This window comes from Euprymna scolopes, chromosome 41 (assembly GCF_053919585.1).
Source record: "Euprymna scolopes isolate OS-2025 chromosome 41, ASM5391958v1, whole genome shotgun sequence".
NCBI classification, from domain to species: domain Eukaryota; kingdom Metazoa; phylum Mollusca; class Cephalopoda; order Sepiida; family Sepiolidae; genus Euprymna; species Euprymna scolopes.
The window spans coordinates 68,245,048-68,268,672 of record NC_136522.1 but is presented as its reverse complement, the minus strand read 5'-3'; the positions used below and the strand labels follow the sequence as shown (position 1 = coordinate 68,268,672).

The window sequence follows — 23,625 nt, the reverse complement described above, 5'->3', positions numbered from 1 at the left end:
ATTTTTTTTTTTTTTTTTTTTTTTTTAACGAATGATAAAAAGTAAATTTTTGTATGGTTTCAAATGTTAAAAACTTCAAAGACTATATATATATATATATATATATATATATATATATATATTTCTCTAGAAATATATATATATATATATATATATATATACATATATATATATATATATATTTATTTCTCTAGAAATATATTTTCTTATATATCAATCCTTATTTAAGAAGCTCAATGTAATTACAGAGCAATATAGAGAATACATGACAAAAAGTTATATTCCAAAATTCATGATGTTGACTATCTTATCATTTATTCCTTTAATTTAGTCATATAAGTCAACTGAATTAAATGAATAAATTATAAGATGGTCAACATCGTGAATTTTGGAATATAACTTTTTGTCATTTATTCTCTCTCTCTCTCTATATATATATAAACTGCTATAATCTGCATTTGTGACCCGTTCAGGTTTTTTTATTTTATCTTGTATAGAGTGCTCGATGCCTTCTCAGACAGAGTTAAATGTTTCATAAAAAGATAAGTAGTTTTTTTGTTTGTTTATTTTACACTATCACCATAATTTCATATGCACGTGCGATCATCAGACATTCTAATCTCCAAAGCTGGGTTTGAATTCACTGTTATTATTATTCTGGAAAAATAGATTCCACGGAATGATAGCAAATAGTGAATTAGACTCCAACCTCAGAGATTAGACGATCTGATGACTGCCTATGCATGTGAAACCATGGTAATGGTGTGTGTGTGTGTGTGTGTGTGTGTGTGCAGATACAACCCATGGTCGCACACGCATACGAAGAGACATTTATCTTAATGTGCGTGCGTATGTGTGTGTTGGTTTTCACTCGTTGGCGTTGATAATAATGTCCCGTTGCGGACTGCTAAAATGACTGTTTGGCGAGTCGAGGTTGTTGATGTTGTCATTGGAGACGCCGATGCTCGCTTCTAACATGTCTTCATCGAGTTGGTCAGCAGTGAACAAGAGTTTCTCTTTCATCGTTCGCGAGTTTGAGTGGTACTGGTCAGTGAGGATGGTCATCGTCTGCTGGGAATGGAGGGAAATGGTTTCTGGATTGAAGCGCGTTCCTGACAAACGGATCCTGCAAAAAAGTAAAAGAATCAAAAGTACACAATTAGTAATGCCGTATTTCTGCTGTGTTCAAAAGAATGGTGATGTGTATATCAACATGTCGTCATTCTTCATAAGAATACAACAATATCTTTATTCCGGATGACGGATGTGCCTGTTGCGCATGTTTGGTGTCAGGAGGGAGATACACACGCAGGAATTTGATGAGTTGATTCTTCTCAGCTCACCCAATCTTCAAAGGGTGTCCCAAAATAATCTGACACATTTGTAGGTCAAAAAATTTTTTAATAATCCATAATATAAATCTCACCTGTATGTATGAGTGTAGGTCTGTCTAAAACTTTTGACAGAGACGATGGATTATCACGAGATCGGTGTTATTTTAAAGCTCAACCCTTCGCATGACAAATATCGAAAAATTGGCCAAAAATTTTAATTCCTTCACTCTCAACTGGGCACTTTTCTACAAGGGGGGGTCACTTTTTTTTCACCGATATTTTCAAGTCGTCCCCTCTTTCCGATTGTCTAGCCTTAATTTAAACCTACGTCACTTCTGGTTTGGTGATGGGTGCAACAGCAAACAAATCACATTTTTTTTTTTTCACGTTCTTTTCCTCCTTCACGGTACAGAATTGAGCCTGCTTGCCTGCCTACTACCACTTTTTTTTTTTTTTGCTCAACACACACCTCGAAACTCCCGGGTAACGCCGGGCACCTAGGCTAGTAATTAAATAAAGAAAATATTTCTTTATTTATTAAATGTACATAGAATGCCACTTTATTTTAATTAGGTCAAAATTCATTTATATCAAAATTTTTGCATTTTTTTTTTTACTTTTTAGAAAAACCTTATGAATTGCACTGTTGAATGTGATGATATTGGTTGGTTCACAAGATCACCTGATCTAAACCCCTATGATTTTTTTTCTTGTGGGGATATTTGAAGTCAAAAGTATTCAACCACCGCTCTTGATCTCTTGAAGAATTAAAACAAGCTATTTGTTTTGAAATTGCTGCTATTTCTACCCAAAATGATCCATCAAGTTATTGAAAAGTTTTGTGAACATTTACAATCATATGTTAGCAAAGACGGGAAACATTTGGCAGATTTAATATTTAAGAGTGTGTTAAAGAAAATGGCATTCTACATACATTTAAAATTAAAAAAATATTTTCTTTATTTAACTATTTAATTTTTTGGGACCAACAAATGTGTCAGATCATTTTGGGACACCTTGTATAAACATAAGTCTATAAAAAAAAAATATATATATATATATATATATATATATATATATATATATATATATATATATATATAAGTATAAACCTAAAATACCCCTTTTTGATTGTATTGCCATTGTAACGACACCCCCAACAGCATTTTATTAGCTCTCATGAGTCGACTTTGATTAAACCTGCATTACCTTTTGCCGAAAATGACCTTTCAAATATTATACGGTTAATTTATCTTTCTGTCTGGTACATAAGTTTTATTCAAATGACCATTTGGTACATTTAATAATTATTGCATTGTTCTACAGATGTAAGCTTTTTGTCCAAACAATCTTTGATACTCACAACTTTGTTGCCAGGTACATAATTTATATTCAAATTACCTTTTTGGTACATTCAATAATGCAGATGCAATAGAAACGATTTCTCAACACACTTCAAATATCCAACATTAATCTATAGACATTAATCTTACCCTTCACCTGAAACCCAGCACAGTCGTAATTTCATCGGAAATGAATATCAAACAATGTGACTAAAATTAAAATTTCTGAACAGATAAAATTTCTGAACAGATAAAATTTCTGATTCAATGCAAAAAAAAAAAAAAAAAAAATTAATCTAGAACTGATTTTACATTTCAATGTTGCAAATTGTTGGTGATTATTTTTAATTGGCCAATTGGAATGAATAAGCAATGAATAAATATGCCAATCAGATTTCAGCAATAGAACAACCAATCAAATGAAACAAAACAGCAGAAAAAAAAAAGTGACTTACCTCTGCACAATAAATATAATTGTAATTATAATAATAGATAGGACATCAGCTGAGATCCAAATTAGTGTATACGTGGTCGGCGTCTGAAATGGAAGTTATAAGACACGCTATGAAACGAAACATCATCTTTAAGAACAAACATTTTCTTTTCTAAATAATTCTTTTTTCTAAATTTATTCTTCCAAATAATTGCCCATCAAAATTTGATATGGATTCAATAAAATTTTTAAAATACGAATTTAAATATTGTGCACAACATTATTAGCATTGTTATATAATTGATTACATATATTCACTTGTTTAATTTGGTTGAATTATGTTTATAAGGGGATTTAATCTTTTTTTTTTTTTTTTTTACAAGAGAGTTGCTGCTTATCAAAGTCCAAAAGCCATTCAAGAATAAAAACTAATGCATGTCAAGTGGTTGATGAGAAAACACTAATCGATAATGATGGAAATTGATTAGAATTTCGGCTCAACAAAAACTTGTTTACATTGGTAAGTGATCATGTTATAGTAAGCTGAGAAGCAGCTCCATGGTAATGTATTCCACAGGCATGCATTTCTAGGAAAGAAACTTTGCTCATGGAATTTTTGTTTAGTTTTCCACACAGATAGAGAGTAGGGGAGATTGTTGACAGTGGTTGTAGCTAGACAAGTGTTTGTTGCAAATGTTTTATAGGGGGAGGGAACCATAGATAGTCGAGTACTTGCTATGAAACTTATGACAGAGCAGAGAGATAAGCTGTTAACGTGTTTGGGGTAAGCTGTCTATCATGGGAACTGAACTTATTGGAAATGACGTTTCAGCAATCTGGATGACAAATACACAGTGAGCAGATGTATTTCGAAATATCTGAAAATCCATTCACATAGTGATACTCTTCTAATCTCTTTGTTCACTACACCCCCACTTATTGATATACTTCACACACACACACCTAAAAAGAGATGTCACATATACATGTGCATACCCACACATACCTAAAAGGAAACTGCACATACAATTATACATGACTACACATAGTTGAATGCAGGTTGAATACAAACCCTAATATCACATGCACACACACACACACACCTGAAAAGAGTGTATGCACCTATACATCTCCACACATATCTAAGAGACTACACAGAAATCTATACACAACTGCACATGCTTAAAAGACTATGCATGCACCTATTTGCCACACACCTACCTATAGAGATTCTTCATACACCTATTCAAAACCACACATACCTAAAAAATAAGAGTGCATATACGCCTATGACCCATCCCCTCATCTAAAAAGTATTATACACAATCACAAATAGCTAAATGAGATTGCACATACACCTATCCACCACCACACATACCTAGAAAAAAAAAAGAAAAAAGCGGATATACACCTATACAACACATGCACACATAAAAAGAAACTGGGCATACACATATACACAACCACACATACCTAAAATGAAACTGCACATATACCCATGGACCACCAAAGATGAAATAAATCAAATAAACCAAGAACGTGTTGATTAATTAATTTATGTGATTAAGATTGCACATCTGAAATGACTTTTGGGGTTTGTATTACTGTACACATAGATTCGAAAAAGTTGTCAAAAAACAAATATATAACAAATAAATGTTATCAAAAGCAAGATAAGTTACTTTTCTACCAAACTGGATATATTTTTCGTGTTTTTATTCAATGTAACATGTTTATTCAGCTCGAAAAGCATACAGTGTTTACCGATGTATTGGAAAATTCAAAATGGCGCCCAACACTCTCTTTAACATGGTAAGTTTGGGAAAAGGTGTTATAAATAATAAACTAGACAAAATACTATTAAAAAAACACCGAATATATGTCAACTTATGTCACGGTAATATATAATGAGCGAATTTCTAACAGTATTTTGTCTAGTTTATTATTTATAACATCTTTTCCTGAACTTACCGTGTTAAAGAGAGTGTCGGCCGCCATTTTGAATTTTCCAATACATCGGTAAACACTGTATGCTTTTCGAGCTGAATAAACATGTTACATTGAATAAAAACACAAAAAATATATCCATTTAGGTAGAAAAGTAACTTATCTTGCCTTTGATAACATTTATTTGTTATATATTTGTTTTTTTGACAACTTTTTCGAATCTATGTGTACAGTAATACAAACCCGACTTTTGATTGTAGCTAACAAATTATCCTCAGGTTGGAAAGGTATGCTGACAAGACGTGAGGAGACTGAAATGTTGACTGGGATGAATTTTAATTCTGGAAATAAAGTCTCACAACAACCAAATGGAAAAAGGAAATTAATTTATTAAAATGTTGATGTCACCTTCTCTTCTGCAAGTGATGGAGAATGTTCCGAGTTATAGACATCTTGGGGCTTTGGTTGTTTAGTCATTCTCTACATGTCCTTTTTGCTTCCAACGAATTGGCCTACTTCTTAGAATCCATCTTTCTTTGGGCAATATAACATTGCATTTGCTTCTGACTATGCAACAAGGGATATTTGCTTCTGACTATGCAACAACGGATATTTGCTTCTGACTATGCAACAACGGATATTTGCTTCTGACTATGCAACAACGGATATTTGCTTCTGACTATGCAACAAGGGATATTTGCTTCTGACTATGCAACAACGGATATTTTCTTCTGACTATGCAACAACGGATATTTTCTTCTGACTATGCAACAACGGATATTTGCTTCTGACTATGCAACAACGGATATTTGCTTCTGACTATGCAACAAGGGATATTTGCTTCTGACTATGCAACAACGGATATTTGCTTCTGACTATGCAACAACGGATATTTGCTTCTGACTATGCAACAACGGATATTTGCTTCTGACTATGCAACAACGGATATTTGCTTCTGACTATGCAACAACGGATATTTGCTTCTGACTATGCAACAACGGATATTTGCTTCTGACTATGCAACAACGGATATTTGCTTCTGACTATGCAACAACGGATATTTGCTTCTGACTATGCAACAACGGATATTTGCTTCTGACTATGCAACAACGGATATTTGCTTCTGACTATGCAACAACGGATATTTGCTTCTGACTATGCAACAACGGATATTTGCTTCTGACTATGCAACAACGGATATTTGCTTCTGACTATGCAACAACGGATATTTGCTTCTGACTATGCAACAACGGATATTTGCTTCTGACTATGCAACAACGGATATTTGCTTCTGACTATGCAACAACGGATATTTGCTTCTGACTATGCAACAACGGATATTTGCTTCTGACTATGCAACAAGGGATATTTGCTTCTGACTATGCAACAACGGATATTTGCTTCTGACTATGCAACAACGGATATTTGCTTCTGACTATGCAACAACGGATATTTGCTTCTGACTATGCAACAACGGATATTTGCTTCTGACTATGCAACAACGGATATTTGCTTCTGACTATGCAACAACGGATATTTGCTTCTGACTATGCAACAACGGATATTTGCTTCTGACTATGCAACAACGGATATTTGCTTCTGACTATGCAACAACGGATATTTGCTTCTGACTATGCAACAACGGATATTTGCTTCTGACTATGCAACAAGGGATATTTGCTTCTGACTATGCAACAAGGGATATTTGCTTCTGACTATGCAACAACGGATATTTGCTTCTGACTCTGCAACAACGGATATTTGCTTCTGACTATGCAACAACGGATATTTGCTTCTGACTCTGCAACAACGGATATTTGCTTCTGACTATGCAACAACGGATATTTGCTTCTGACTATGCAACAACGGATATTTGCTTCTGACTATGCAACAAGGGATATTTGCTTCTGACTATGCAACAAGGGATATTTGCTTCTGACTATGCAACAACGGATATTTGCTTCTGACTATGCAACAACGGATATTTGCTTCTGACTATGCAACAACGGATATTTGCTTCTGACTATGCAACAACGGATATTTGCTTCTGACTATGCAACAACGGATATTTGCTTCTGACTATGCAACAACGGATATTTGCTTCTGACTATGCAACAACGGATATTTGCTTCTGACTATGCAACAACGGATATTTGCTTCTGACTATGCAACAACGGATATTTGCTTCTGACTATGCAACAACGGATATTTGCTTCTGACTATGCAACAACGGATATTTGCTTCTGACTATGCAACAACGGATATTTGCTTCTGACTATGCAACAACGGATATTTGCTTCTGACTATGCAACAACGGATATTTGCTTCTGACTATGCAACAACGGATATTTGCTTCTGACTATGCAACAACGGATATTTGCTTCTGACTATGCAACAACGGATATTTGCTTCTGACTATGCAACAACGGATATTTGCTTCTGACTATGCAACAACGGATATTTGCTTCTGACTATGCAACAACGGATATTTGCTTCTGACTATGCAACAAGGGATATTTGCTTCTGACTATGCAACAACGGATATTTGCTTCTGACTATGCAACAAGGAATATAACTCACATTTTTTATTGCGGGATCTATCAAGTATTTGCTGGTTTGTAGAAAAGACATTTTAAAGCATTGTAATTTATTTTATTAAAAAATATTAGTTAAAGCTTTCTTTTTTTTATCCTTATATTGTTGAATTGTTCTTTTATAATTGTAGACTTTTGAGAAGTCGGGTTAGGCAAGTGCTAAGTCTATTTCTATTTAAGAATTTTAGTAAAGGTTTCCCCCCCCCCAACCTTATATAGTTAAATTCTATTTTGTAATTGTAAACTGTTTAGACGTCGGGTTATGTAGGTGCTAAGTCTGCGATAAGTCAAATTTAGTTTGTTTTTGTTTTTTTTTCTCAGGAATTTAAACAGCATTCTTTATTTATTTTTTTTTTTTTTTTTTACTCAGAGCTTCTTTAGGATATCAAAAATGGTAACTAGTAAAAACCTGAAGAAAGTGTTCAATACTATTGCAGAGCAAATATATATTTTTTATTTTATTACCGTTTTATCTGCTTAGTTACACATGTTTCGGTTACTGAATTGTATCAACGATCAAATAACTTTGTCAGACTTTAACAGAAGTCGTTATTAGGATTTGGAAAAACAATATTAGAAGAAGAAAAAAGAAAAAAGGGGGGGGGATTTCAATTCTGATTTGACAACATTTAAGTTCTAAGATTTAATAATTAAATAAACATTGTAAAGGGTTGAGGTGGAGTTTTAAAACTGCAACCCGACACGGATCGGAGGAGAGGGGAGATTATATATATATATATATATATATATATATATATAATCAATATTAGGTCAATGCAATTGATTTTGTTGATTTATAGAAGAAGCATTTTAAATATTTCATCTAAAAACAACTGTCAGTGCAAAAAGTTTTTGTTTGTTTGTAGAATTTTGAACCATTTTTTTTTATTGTCATATTGTTATTACTTAAGCGTATCATCATGATTAATTTGTAACTTTTTTTTTTTCGATTATTAAAGCATTATACATATTTTTCAGCATTTTGACCCTTACCAGACGTTTTTATCCAGATGAAAACTGATTAAAAACTTTCCACATGTCTGAATACCCTATATGCGAAATTTCTGTAGATCAAAAAACTTGTTAACTATATAGGTTGAGAAGTGTCCTCATAACCACACATTCTCAGTTTTATATATATACTAGCAGTTCAGCCCGGCTTTGCTTGGGCCCTATGTACTGTTTGTTCATAACTTGCCCTACGTGTGAATACACTTTATGTAAGATTTCAAATGTTCAGACCAAAAATTGTCTGAGTAATTTCATAGAGACCGCAGAGGTAAATTTTTTATAAATTGGGCCCCAATTTGGTTTGATTGGTCTGTAGATAAAATATTTTTTTTTTGTTTTTTTTCACTGAGTTTTGTAACGCAGAAGAGAAAAATCAATAACATCAATGTTTGGTACATTTTAGATTAGGAAACCAGTATCTTCAGATAGCCTGTTCTGGTAGCACTATACCTTGTAGCTGGGGTGGGGGCGGAGCATATTCTAGATTAGAAGTGGCTTTATAAGCACTTCCCTTCTCCTAACACCAACATTGAGTATGCCACTGAAAATAAAACATAAATAAAAATACTTACAAAATGCCAGATAGGTTGGGTCATTTTACTGAGAATATGGCAGTTGTCCGTGGTCACTGACTGGACACCCATACACCAATAGAGGGAGAAAAACCAGCGTGAATTCACCAAATAGATGTTCGTCGTGATATTTGATGAGCTGTATTCACTAAAAAAAAAAAAAAAAAAAAGAAAAAGAAAAATCAAGGGAAATAACTCTTGATAATCCAATATTTTTTTTTATTAATATACACAAGTGATTGCATAAAATTTAATCTGGTCATAAAAAAAATGACGTCACCAAGATAAAAGTGTTAATCAGTGGTTGTAGTGTTGGAAATCCTCTTGAATAAAGAAAATTCCTCAGTTTATGGTAAGGGAGTCTGGTGCGATTCAATTTTCTGTCGTATTTGTAATGCATCGGAGGTTTCACGTTAAAGGGAGAGTGCATCAGGGCTCTTTATTGAGTTTGTTGCTTTTCGTCTGAATCTTGGATGCATAAGTAGAGTAGAAAGTGAATCTTGGGTTTACTTTCGGCAGCCGCATAATTCTCTCACTTCCATTATTTTAGTCCTTTAGTCCTCACATTCCATGAGCGATGCTTTTGACGAAGGGCGAAGAATTTCTGTTTTATGGTTCATAATCTATGGCATCTAACATTTATCATTTGCAAAGTTTTTTGCCCTTTAAGTAGCATAATTCTTTTTAGCTCCTTACATCAAGTGGCTTCATGCTTTGTCTGGAGCGATTTCTATTTATAAAAACAAAAATTTCCGACAACTTCTGCACGAATTGTAAACAAGTGGTTAATAAAAGTTGTTCAAGCAATGTACAGAAATGCCCAAAGTCGTGTGAGAATTAGCAACACATTTAATTCAAGTCCAACGTGAACAAATTCTTGATGAGTCATCCTTTTAAGTAATCCAATTTACTAAATTTCCACTTTCAATGTCTAACATTACACAACGGACCGAACACGTTGTATGCAGTCAGCGTTGCAAAGGAAACCAAGACGAAGATTAACTTGCACTCACTTTTTCATGCAACAACATTTATTTTCTTATCCTCCTGCCATGACTTCATGTTACGGCTGTGACATCTCACACGTGATCATGCTCTCGAACGTCATCCACATCTCTAACATGATCGTCTTCTCGAATGTGCTCTCTTTCCTTTTTATAGTCTTCTGTTTCCTTAAGACAGAAAGACAAACATCTGAATCCGCCGACAAACAAGAGTTATTGGACATGAATACTGCCATCAAAACACCCAAACACAGATGGGTGGGGCACATAGCCAGACAACATGACAACAGATGGTCCACCAGGACAACGGAATGGACACCTCGTGAACATAAGAGGCTAAAGGGAAGACGAAGAACGATATGGAGGGACGACCTGATGCAGCACATGGGTCCCACATGGCAGCAGATAGCTCGGGAGAGAGATAGATGGCTAAGCTCCAGGGAAGGGTTCCTCATTGATTGATTGTTTGTTGCCTTACCGTGACGTCATTTCGCTCACAGCTCGGTATTTGCAAATAGCTGTCCTCGCTTTGTTAGAAATGTTAGCAAGACAAAAGCGTTGATCAGTGGTCGTAATGTTAGGAGATCCTCCAAAAAGAAGAAAATTTGCTCAGTTGGTGGTAAGGGAGTCGGGTGCAACTCAAGTTTCTGTGGTATTTGTAACGCAGTGGATACGCAGGATGTGTTGCGCAAGTAACTGGTAGGTGAGGAGAGAAGAACCAGTTTGGGTGCGAGAAGAGTACAACAACAGGGGGGAATACAAACTCGGATACGAAAAAAAAAAAATGTGTGAACGGCAAAGCTGTTGAAATTGTTCCGAAACGTCGTGAAAATGACACTCAAGGCGAGAACAGTAGTTTAAAGAATCTAAATAATATATATAGGGTTCAAAATTCTAAAACAAAATATTAAAAAAAAACAAAAATAAAGAAAAATCACATGGTCAGTCATCTCATAAAATTTATAGCAATCACATACTGAATTTTTTAAAGAGTCCACGACCATTTTAAATATACCTGCACAAAAAAGTCTGGAAACTTATTGAAGGCATTGACTTCAGTAAGGTTGGATGGCTGATTTGTCGAAATGTGATACATTTCTGGCCAGACAGAGACACATAAACCTCATTAACAAAATCCCTTTCTGATAGCCCCAGAGGAGCCAATTGGGCTGGAGAGTTACACTGACCCAACTGCTTGATATATTTTACCAAAACCAACTACCTGCTCTCCAATTTTCAACTCCCATTCTTGCTCATCCTTTTCCGGAGTCTCTTCACACCTGCCTAACTCAGGCCTTTTGTTCGTGGTCATTATTCAGTCGCCCAGAGGAGACATTCACCGAAGATTGTCTAGCATTGTCTCTATTCATAGGGCTTTTGTCTAGAAACCCATCTAGGAAAATTATTTTTCCTACAGAAGCACGACTTTCTCCATTAAATGAAGCACTTAGTTTTTAAACAAAGAATATCTCTTTGGTGATCCGAGTCTGGTCAGAGATAGTTTCACCTCTCTGCACTCCCCAATCTCTCTTCCTCTGGCCAAGCATCCAACAACAGCACACCTGCCACATGCACCAACAAAATAAGACCATGCACATGCAGCCACCATTATCTTCATAAGTTTTCTCAACACAACATTAAAAATAATTCCATTGGTAAGCCTTTTGCCATGTGAAACTCCATTCCCATCGAAAGATATAAAAGTTTAAAAAAGAAACTTATAAAAGATGAACTAACTGAATTTCTTGCTCTGACAGTTCAGTGTACGGTACATTGATATGAAGTGTGCTGTGGTTGTAGAGCTGGTCGACGGGTTCGTATTTGATTTCTGTCTGGGTAAAGTTTAACGTCTTCACAAAGTCACTGTTATCGCTTGGCAACCACCAAATCTGAAATAACAAAAGAAACAAGTTTTTATATAGGCTTATGAATTTGATATTGTATATATGGATCTGGTATTGTTTAAATGGATTTGATATCGTTTAAATGAATTTGATATTGATTAAATGGATCTGGTATCATTTAAATGGATCTGTTATCATTTAAATGGATCTGTTATCATTTAAATGTATTTGATATCGTTTAAATGAATCTGGTATCATTTAAATGGATTTGATATTGTTTAAATGGATCTGGTATCATGTAAATGGATTTGATATTGTTTAAATGGATCCGGTATCATGTAAATAGATTTGATATTGTTTAAATGGATCTGGTATCATTTAAATGGATTTGATATCGTTTAAATGAATCTGGTATCATTTAAATGGATATGATATTGTTTAAATGGATCTGGTATCATTTAAATGGATTTGATATTGCTTAAATGGATCCGGTATCATGTAAATAGATTTGAAATTGTTTAAATGGATCTGGTATCATTTAAATGCATTTGATATTGTTTAAATGGATCTGGTATCATTTAAATGGATTTAATATTGTTTAAATGGATCTGGTATCATTTAAATGGATTTGATATTGTTTAAATGGATCTGGTATCATTTAAATGGATTTGATATTGTTTAAATGGATCTGGTATCATTTAAATGGATTTGATATTGTTTAAATGGATCTGGTATCATTTAAATGGATTTGATATTGTTTAAATGGATCTGGTATCATTTAAATGGATTTGATATTGTTTAAATGGATCTGGTATCATTTAAATGGATTTGATATTGTTTAAATGGATCTGGTATCATGTAAATGGATTTGATACTGTTTAAATGGATTTGATATCGTTTAAATTGATTTGGTATGATTTAAATGGATTTAATATCGTTTAAATGGATCTGGTGTCGTTTAAATGGATTTGATATCGTTTAAATGGAACTGATGTCATTTAAAAAATGGATTTGATATCGTTTAAATGAATCTGGTGACGTTTAAATGGATTTGATATCGTTTAAATGGATCTGATGTCATTTAAAAAATGGATTTGATATCGTTTAAATGAATCTGGTATCATTTAAATGGATTTTATATCGTTTAAATGAATCTGATGTCATTAAAAAAATGGATTTGATATCGTTTAAATGGAACTGATGTCATTTAAAAAAATGGATTTGATATCGTTTAAATGGAACTGATGTCATTTAAAAAAATGGATTTGATATCGTTTAAATGGAACTGATGTCATTTAAAAAATGGATTTGATATCGTTTAAATGGAACTGATGTCATTTAAAAAAATGGATTTGATATCGTTTAAATGGAACTGATGTCATTTAAAAAATGGATTTGATATCGTTTAAATGGAACTGATGTCATTTAAAAAATGGATTTGATATCGTTTAAATGGAACTGATGTCATTTAAAAAATGGATTTGATATCGTTTAAATGGAACTGATGTCATTTAAAAAATGGATTTGATATCGTTTAAATGAATCTAGTGTCATTTAGATGAATTTGATATCGTTTATAGATATACAATATCATTAAATTTATATTGTTTATATGAACCTCATATTTTATATAAAAATTTGATATCATTTTTTGGATTTAATAATGGATTTTGATCAAAATTAAAGATTAGTTTTTATAGATTTAAACGGTTTTTACTATTTATGTATGACAAATTAACACACGACAAATCGCTTCTGCTGATTCTCTATTAGTATAACATTTACGCAAGTCATTCAAGCGATGTGGAATTCTTATGAAAGAAAACAAGAAGCAACCAATTTGAATTTAGACGGACTGGTATGGTGTTCTTTTATTTTTGTAATATTCTTTTTATGAAAAATCTTTATGTAAAAAAAAAAACTTTCCTTTTTTTTTCAGATTGATTGGGTAAAATTTGGGGAAATTAGATTGCTCATATTTGTTTGAATATGAAAATGAAACAAATTTTTTTTTTTCTTTTAGCTTAAGAGAATATGTTTTTCTTATGTTTCATATTTTTTTTAAAAATATTTTGCTAAGTATAAAAAAATCTTGTTTATTTTTTACAAAGATTTTTAACAAACCCCCCCCCCCAAAAAAAACAGCAGCGCCATTTATCATGCATTAATTTGTCTTAAATAAATAGTAAAACGGATTGTAGACATGAAGTTTAGTAACTTAGATTAATTGGATTCATCGCACTACTGTTCTTATCCATGGCGCAGTGGTTAGAGTACTTGGAACATGTCATTTGTAAAAGTGACCTTCTCCTGAAGGTTTAAGGTTCAATTCTCATTGTGGGCGACTGAAAAATACAATTGTGAATTACTTAGGACCTTTATACAGTCATGGCTGATGGAACAAGAGCATGCTACCTCCGTTTAGTAAATAAAGGGTTCCATTCGAAATTTCATTCAAATTCCTGAGTTCGGCAAAATACATCTGCAGAAGGTCGGAGGTCACATCGACCGAAACGTGAAAATCACACTCAAGATGAGAACAGTAGTCCAATGAATCCAAATAATACGAATAACCAATCGTCATCTCAAAAATTCAGAAACGTAAAGTTTAGTAACATTTTATGATGATTTTAATCTTTTTATAACGGGACATAAAAGTGATGTGAAACTGTACTGTTCAAAGGATAAGTTTTAGTTGCCCTGGGATGGGTATTCTTGATATATAAGTGTGACGTTGGGTTTTTTGTTTTATCAGTGAGGGTTTAGAGAGAAAGAAAAATAAGAAAAAATTTTTTAAAAAAATAACAAGAACAAAAACTTAATAAAAAGAAAAAAAAAAAAAAAATGGTAAAATACTTTGTCATGTTGTATCCCTGAGTTGAGTATGACTTCAATAGTCCGATTGAGCCACGTGTCATGGTAAGGATGTTCCCGGACAGGAGGACGCACATCAACCATCAAGTATTTATTATAATCGATGGCAAGCTGAATTAACTTGCTCAGCTTCATAATTGTCTGGTTCTTATAGAGGTCGCGGGCAAAATCGTTTAATGAACTTACAACATTCATTGGGTCATCCTAAAAAAAAAAAAAAAAAAAAAAAAAAAAAGAAAAAACAATTAAAAAAAAAATCACTCTTGACTTGGTTTATAGCAACACCAAAACATTGAGGCCAACATGCATATCTGTTTTGGTATTTAAATAACAAATTCTGGAAATCGCTTGAGACAAGGCATGAAGCCACTTGGTGTAAGGAGCTAACAAGAAGGAAAGGCGATTATCACAAACGAGGGAGATTCCTATTAACCTTAGCTTTGAAAAAAACCAAGGCTAAAAGTAGGTAAAAAAAAAAAAAAAAAAAAAAAAAAAAAAAAACTGTATGAAAAACGTTCCACAAAATTGCAGTTCCTGGAAAGAATCTACTGAAATAGGAAGTTATATTACGACGAGTTATTAAAACAGCAAATTGATGAAGACCACTAGATTAACAAGTCAAACAAGCTGAGACAAAAGAAGCAGGAAATAAATCGGACAATTATAAAGAACGCAATAATAGTATTTATGGAAAAGACTGAGACTAGCAACATCACATTTGCGAAATAGAAGTTGCAGTAAAGAGAAAAGGTGGGGAGGGGCAATCAAATTACAAATACGTTTCTGCACCTTATCAAGAACTCTTAAATAGGACAGAGATTCATCAGCCCAAAATATGAAAAAAATACTCCATACAGACTCTTCCCACATACATGTATACGTATATGTTGACCATCTTATAATTTATTCCTTTAATTCAGTTGACTTTTACAATTCTTGACAGCATGTGTTTCATAGCGCAAAATCAAAATGGCGTAATGGAAACATATTAAAAGTATAGGCAGCTTCTCTTCCAATTTTCGGATTTTAATCATGTCAAATCGCATTTTCAATTCCTTTTGACGGATTGATTGTTGCTATTTCTTCTGATGAGTTAAGGGCATAATAGATTCACTGATTGATATAATAATTAAGTGATTGATTATGCGCTACGAAACAGATACGGTCAAGAATTGTATAAGTCAACTGAATTAAAGGAATAAATTATAAGATGGTCAGCATCATGGATTTTGGAATATAACTTTTTGTCATTTATTCTCTATATTGCTCTCTCTCTCTCTCTCTCTATATATATATATATATATATATATATATATATCAGAATAATGAGATGAATTAGATCACAGATTAATTAATCTTGTGGTTTCAAGTCTTACAAAATATTTTGAGGAGGTAATCTTCTTTTATATAAATCTCACCTGTCTGTTTAAATGTATGCATGTGTGTATGTTTGTATGTCTCGCAAAAACTTTCCACAGAGGCGACGGATTTTCATGAGATAGGTATCATTTTGAAGCTCGACCCTTCGGACGCGAAAAATTGGCTAAAAGCATTAATTCCTTCACCCTCAATCGAGCACTTTTCTACAGGGAGGGGTAGCAAAAAATTGTTTCTTCATGACAGTTTAGCCAAACATGCATGCGCAAAAAACGTTCTTTCTTGAATTAGTTTAAATAGAAAAAAATATATTAAAGGAAATAAATTATAAGATGGTCAACATCATGGATTTTGGAATATAGACTTTTGTCATTTATTCTCTATATTGCTCTGTAATTATATTGAGCTTCTTAAAAAAGGATTAGTATATATTATAAGAAAATATATTTCTACAGAAATATATATATAATGTATGTTTATAGGAGACAACTTGAATGCCTACTAGACACTATTTTTGAGTGTCTAAGGTATCTCTATTCAAGGGTTTGTCATGAGGATACTTTACCCCCCTACAAGTAAACCCTGACCAAATATTCAAAATCACATAGTATTCGCAGTTCAAATAAGATCTTCTCACTTTGGCTAACCAACACTGGATTTTATGAGGCATGGTACACCTTCTACAAGTGATGTTTCCTTGAGTAACAGCATGAAGTTCGATACTCCACCAAACTAGATGAATTCTCGTCTTGGAATCTAATGAAACCAAGAGACCGCAGGAAAGATATAACATATTTAAATGGTCACTTGAGGAGAGGAAAACTTATGTTCTCAACTTATTTATTAACTTATTTGTGTGAGAGATAAAGGAGACTTTAATGGAATATTCGAATATCTATGTATCTCGTGTAGATAATCAAGTGTTAGCTCCCTCCACCCTGAAGAGAGCTCCTTGATTGCTGAAAACTTTGAAGTAAAATGAAAGCAAAAGCAACTGTAAAAAAATATATAAAATGTCACATTATATATATATATATATATATATATATATATATATATATATATATATATATTAGTAAGTTATAAATATACATGGCAATTAAGCTACACAGAACATTCCGCGTTTCATCCACGTTAGGATTCATCAGGCTTATGCCTATATTTATATATATAATATGCAATGTACACAAAATCATTTGTTGACATCTATGCTGATGACATGACCATCTACGGCAACACATCAAAGGCTGTAAATGACAAAGATCTCTCTGATTCTCTCTCCTCTGATCTTGAGCGCGTAGACCAGTGGGGGAAGACGTGGCTGGTTACCTTTAATGCATCTAAAACCAAACTCCTATCCTTACATCATCAACGCTCTGATCCCCATCTGGCATGAATTAGGATGGATGGCTCTCATCTGAGAGAGACCCCGTGTTTTGACAAGCTTCTGGGTTTGACTTTTACTCCTGATCTGAAATGGAACACGTACATCAAGTCTGTTGCCAAGGTCACTGGAAAGATGGTGGGATCCTTCTACCGCTCCAGAAGATATCTCACTACTGATGCAATTCTCTATCTATATAAAAGCCAAGTACGTCCAAGGATAGAATACTGCTGCCATATCTGGGCAGGAGCTGCTAAAAACAGCCTATCCTGCCTTGACAGAGTACAAAATAGACTTCGTGGCTTAGTGGGGGATGCCCTTTTCTCTACCCTGCAACCTCTCTCCCACAGAAGAGATGTTGCGAGCCTATCCTTGTTTTATCGTTATTTCCATGGCAGGTGCTCGTCTGAACTCCAAATCTCTGGTCCCCCCTCGCCAATCTTTCACAAAAAACACCCATCTAGCTGAATCCACTGTGAAAAATTTCCCCCACTCTTTATCTGTGCCTAAATCAAAACGTGGATTCCATGAACAAAGCTTCTTTCTTAGAACTGCACGCCTGTGGAACTCTGTTCCATCTGCCTGCTTCCCACCTTACTACAACTTGGATGTCTTCAAGTCCAACGTTAACAAATTCCTAATGAACCGCCCCCTTAAGTAAACACTTCATCAAATCTCCACACTAATGTACTGTACTTGCAATAACCCTTATCCCTGAGTGGCTTCCGGGCCTTGATAAGTGGAGACCACCGTGTAAAAAAAACAAAAAAAAAAAACTTCCGCTCATTCAAACACACTAGATTGTCTCATATATTTGCCCGAATTTGGCGTTTCATAGTTCTTGATTCTCTTCATTCCCATGGCAATTGTTTGGTGACCCGGAGTTAGAGGCTTAGGAAACGGTGTAAATATGGCTTCGTGGTTGGGTCTGAATCTCATGACCAGCAGGAATTGTCACATCTACACTGATGATTGTGTAAGCATGAAACACTAGTGTCTGTAGGTATAAAGAATAATTATTGCTTAATTGTAATATATATATATATATAATTTATATTTTTATACCTACACACACTTGTGTTTCATCCTTTCGTAATCATCAGTGCAGGAAGTCACTATTGCCGTTGGTCGTGGGATTCAAACCTAACCACAAAGCCACTTCGGACTGCATTATTTACGATTAATCACTTAAAAAATATAAAAAAGGAAGTAGCTACTTTCAAATAATTTAACCCTAACCTCTATACCGATTCCGCAAGTCGATGGCATCAAATACTTACTTCTAAAAACCAAGATCCTGCGTTCAGTTTTGCGAGTTCATCAAACCTGAATGTTGACGCATCATTGTAAACTCGATCCGGGAAAACTTTGTCAATGTTTGTCGTCCTTTTCAGTGACCGATCGTGCATGATGAATGGAATGCCGTCCAAACTGCGGGAGAAAAAGAAAAAAAAATGAACAAAATTTCATAACTTGATGAATACAGAGATTTTTATTAAAAAGTTCACGCCGCGCTTGATGATAAAAATACGAAGATGGACATAAATTAATTAAAAATTGCAATGAAACATAATATATTATATTTATTATACATAATATATTTATTATTATATTACATTTATTATATATAATATTTACTATATATAATATAATTATTAATGTATTATATTTATTATATATATTTATTAGATATAATTATTATCATGTTTATTATATATAATATAATTATTATATTTATTATATATATATAATATATTTATTATATATAATATAATTATTATTATATTATATTATTATATATAATATAATATATTTATTATATTATATTCATTATATATAATATATTTATTATTATATTATATTTATTATATATAATACTAGTGGGGGTACCCGGCGTTGCCCGGGTGTTTGTAGGTGTGTGTGTGTGTGTGTAAGGGGGGGGGGTAAAGTAAAGAATAAGCGAATTAATGACCCTGTTTCAATAATTTAAAAAAAAAACGATGTACAACTTCCCAAAAAATCGGAAAAAACAAAAACAGAAAAAGAAACATCGAACAAACGTAAAAAAGAAATCGGAAAAATAAAAAGCAAAAATAAGGGACAAAAATGATGAACCTGGTTGAAAAAACAAAAACAGAAAAAACACAGCGAAAAATGAAGTACAAAACGAAAGAGAACGGAAATGATGTATTACGTTTATTTTAAAAAAAATAAAAGGAAAGAATCCTTTTTTTTAGTGTATAAATCTTGGGTAAATATGGTACTCAAGAAACATAAAAGTAAGCATGGGATAAGAATCGGTTTATTCCGTGGTGCGTTTCACCCAATAGGAAACATCGAACGGAAAGGCACGGTGAAAATCCATTCCAGTTTTTTAAGCAACTACGAAGTATAGAAAACCGAAACCGGCGTTCATAATTGTCCCTTGTGAATGATCACGTAATGGTGTAAATGGGTGGTGGGGAAAGGAGGAATTTATTAGAAAGAAAAGATTTTACAACTTCCAGTGATTTTAACCGATTTTGGTAGGGAACTCTCAACAGAAAAAATATAAGTATCTACGATTATCGAGCAAGTGGAGAGGTAATATGCCTGTAACACACCTCAGATATTGTGCTGCAGTTTTTACCTATTACATTTGCATGAAATCTCTTGATTTTTAATCCTATTAAGGTCAAAATGAGAGGGGAAAAATGAGTTTATTTTATATATAGGGATAATATAATTAATATTATATTAAATTTATTATAAATAATATATTTATTATATATATAATTATTTATTATATTAATTATATATAATATATATATTTATTTATTATATTATATTTATTGTATATAATATATACATATATATTTATTATTATATTATATATAATATATATATATCTATTAATTATTATATTATATAATATATATATATATTAATTATTATATTATATAATATATATATATATTATTATATTATATTTATTATATAATATATATTATTATATTATATTTATTATATAATATATATATATTATTATATTATATTTATTATATAATATATATTATTATATTATATTTATTATATAATATATATATATATTATTATATTTATTATATAATATATATTATTATATTATATTTATTATATAATATATATATTTATTATTATATTATATTTGTTATATATAATATATATATATTTATTATTATATTATATTTATTATATATAATATATATATATTTATTATTATATTATATTTATTATATATAATATATATATATTTATTATTATATTATATTTATTATATATAATATATATTTATTATATTACATTTATTATATATAATATATATTTATTATATTACATTTATTATATATAATATATATTTATTATTATATTATATTTATTATATATAATATATAAATATTTATTATATATATTTATTATATATAATATATAAATATTTATTATATATATTTATTATATATAATATATAAATATTTATTATATATATTTATTATATATAATATATAAATATTTATTATATATATTTATTATATATAATATATAAATATTTATTATATATATTTATTATATATAATATATAAATATTTATTATATATATTTATTATATATAATATATAAATATTTATTATATATATTTATTATATATAATATATAAATATTTATTATATATATTTATTATATATATATATTTATTATTATATATATATTTATTATATATATATATATTTATTATATATATATATATATTATATATATATATATATTATATATATTATATATATAATATATATATAATATATATTATATATATAATATATATATAATATATATTATATATATAATATATAAATATATATAATATATATATATATAATATATATATATAATATATATATATAATATATATATATATATATTATATATATATATATATATATATATATATATATTATATATATATATATATAAATAATATCCATGATTCAGAATTGTGTAACTTAAAGACATGAGAATAATCACGGATCACCATCTTTGCATATTGGGCGATCTCACAATTTTTACTGTGTGTGAAAGGTTATAACGTAGGTACTAATGTGAAATGCCTTAGTGTTTTATTATATGATGATGTTTATGATGAGGAGGATTGGTACATTCAGGTGGTGAAAACAAGAAATGAGTCCCTCTTTAAAATTGAAACATAGAAGAAGAGGAACGGAGGATAGATAGGAAGATGAGAGAGAGAAAGATGAGGAAAGAATGTTGGATATTGAGCCCAGGCGATGCCGATAAAGTCAGAGGTGTGCACACATGCACATTCCAGATCGATTTTTATCTACATTCTTGTGTCCCATGAAAAATGACAGGAATTGTAATTATCACCAAAAACAAAGAATGGCTTACATTTCAGGTTGGGAATTTAGAACTGCGTAACCCAAAATAAAAATATTTTAAATATTTCCATTTCAGGAATGTCAATAGATGTCGCTATAAGGCAACGTTAACATAAGGCAACGTTAACATAAACAACCAAAGATGAAATCAGAAACAGTCGTCTAGCGTGATTGATATTTTCTATCATCGCCTGCCACACATATACCCAGTTGGTTGTTCTGTGTGTCTCTCTCTCCCTCTTATCAATAGCTAACAATGACTTGTGAATAAACTTCGTCTGTGTTGATTTTGGGAACAATGACAAAAGAATTATCAGGTGTATATATAATTTTGCAAGCCTTTGAAAAGTGCAAACTAGAAAATTATACATTCAATAATTTAAATAAGAAGAAGGATAGATAGAAGACCAACTTCATCATATGGATCGCTTACCTGATCCGAACATCGGATTCAAATCCGTACACGCTTTGATTTGCAGCGATCCGAAATGCAACAATCGTGTTTTCAGGTGCAATCTGTCAAAAAAGAAATGGAAAACAAACCTCGATATGGGTCATAAAAATTGGATCACTTAGAAGGATGGATAGAGAAGAAGAGAAAGAAGGATAAATTGGAAAAAAAAAAAAGGAATAGATAGAACAGAGGGAGGGGGATAAGTGGTAAAAGACTACGAATAAAACAAAAATGGGTACTAATCCACAACCTGACCCTTCCAGCGGTTTACGGTAAGCTGCTGGAAAAGCATCTGAAAAAAGTCAATTTGATTAGGCAATCAACAATCAGTTGTAAGCAGCTGACAAGTTCTGATTAAATCGATCGATTGTAATAAGAAAATTTTGTTTGAAATCCGGAAAGATTATTTATTTGAAACTTTTTTTTAGAAAATTTTCTGATACTTTTTTTAGCAAAAAAATTGTTTTTGATCATAGTTGTTTCCTTGAAGGGAGAAAAAAAAAACATTTTATTGAAACTTGTCTTGCAAAAGAAACCAAAAAAAAAAAAAAAAAAAAACCAACCGTCTTAAATATGAAAAAAATAACAACATTGATTTTTATTCATAATTCTGTCCATATTTTTTTCTTAAAAAAATTATTTCTTGGAAACATTTTTTACAAAAAATAATAAATAAATAAATACACTCATCTTGAAAAAAAAAATATTTCTTTCATATAATTAAATTACGTTAAGTCTTTTATCTCCTTGTGTTTTTTTTTTTCAGCATTTTGAATTTATTGAGTGACAGTTTTTGCATTGGCTTTTTACAACTTTTCTGGATGCTTACCACAAACTGCCGGAAGATGCCAATGTGACCTTGGATCACATTTTAGATTCGTACCCAAAATAAAATAGCAAATTAGTACGGGGAAAAAATGCAGATTTCTTTAAGCGAAAATGTGCTTTTCTGGATTTAAAAAAAAAAAGCAAAATTTTTCTAAACAGCAGAAAATTTGCATCCCTGTTTAATACAGAGCAAGGCTACAGTGAGGGAAAGGGAGCA

General features: G+C 31.5%; 1 protein-coding gene across 3 annotated transcripts in view; it reads right to left on the bottom strand.

Moving 5' to 3' along the window:
* Window positions 1–474: 474 nt before the first annotated feature.
* Window positions 475–23,625, bottom strand: part of LOC145266595 (glycerophosphodiester phosphodiesterase domain-containing protein 5-like) — a 310,040-nt gene continuing 286,889 nt past the window's right edge. For 2 of the 3 annotated variants that reach the window (XM_080122447.1, XM_080122446.1), the window contains 7 exons: window positions 22,560–22,642; window positions 18,998–19,148; window positions 14,939–15,160; window positions 11,976–12,127; window positions 9,235–9,382; window positions 3,133–3,215; window positions 551–1,126 (listed from right to left, as the gene is read on the bottom strand). In XM_080122447.1, the coding sequence (XP_079978573.1) occupies window positions 868–1,126; window positions 3,133–3,215; window positions 9,235–9,382; window positions 11,976–12,127; window positions 14,939–15,160; window positions 18,998–19,148; window positions 22,560–22,642 (1,098 nt within the window). In that variant the 3' untranslated portion in view covers window positions 551–867. Of the gene's footprint in view, window positions 1,127–3,132; window positions 3,216–9,234; window positions 9,383–11,975; window positions 12,128–14,938; window positions 15,161–18,997; window positions 19,149–22,559; window positions 22,643–23,625 lie in introns of all 3 variants that reach the window. The other variant, XM_080122448.1, reaches the window with a different exon arrangement.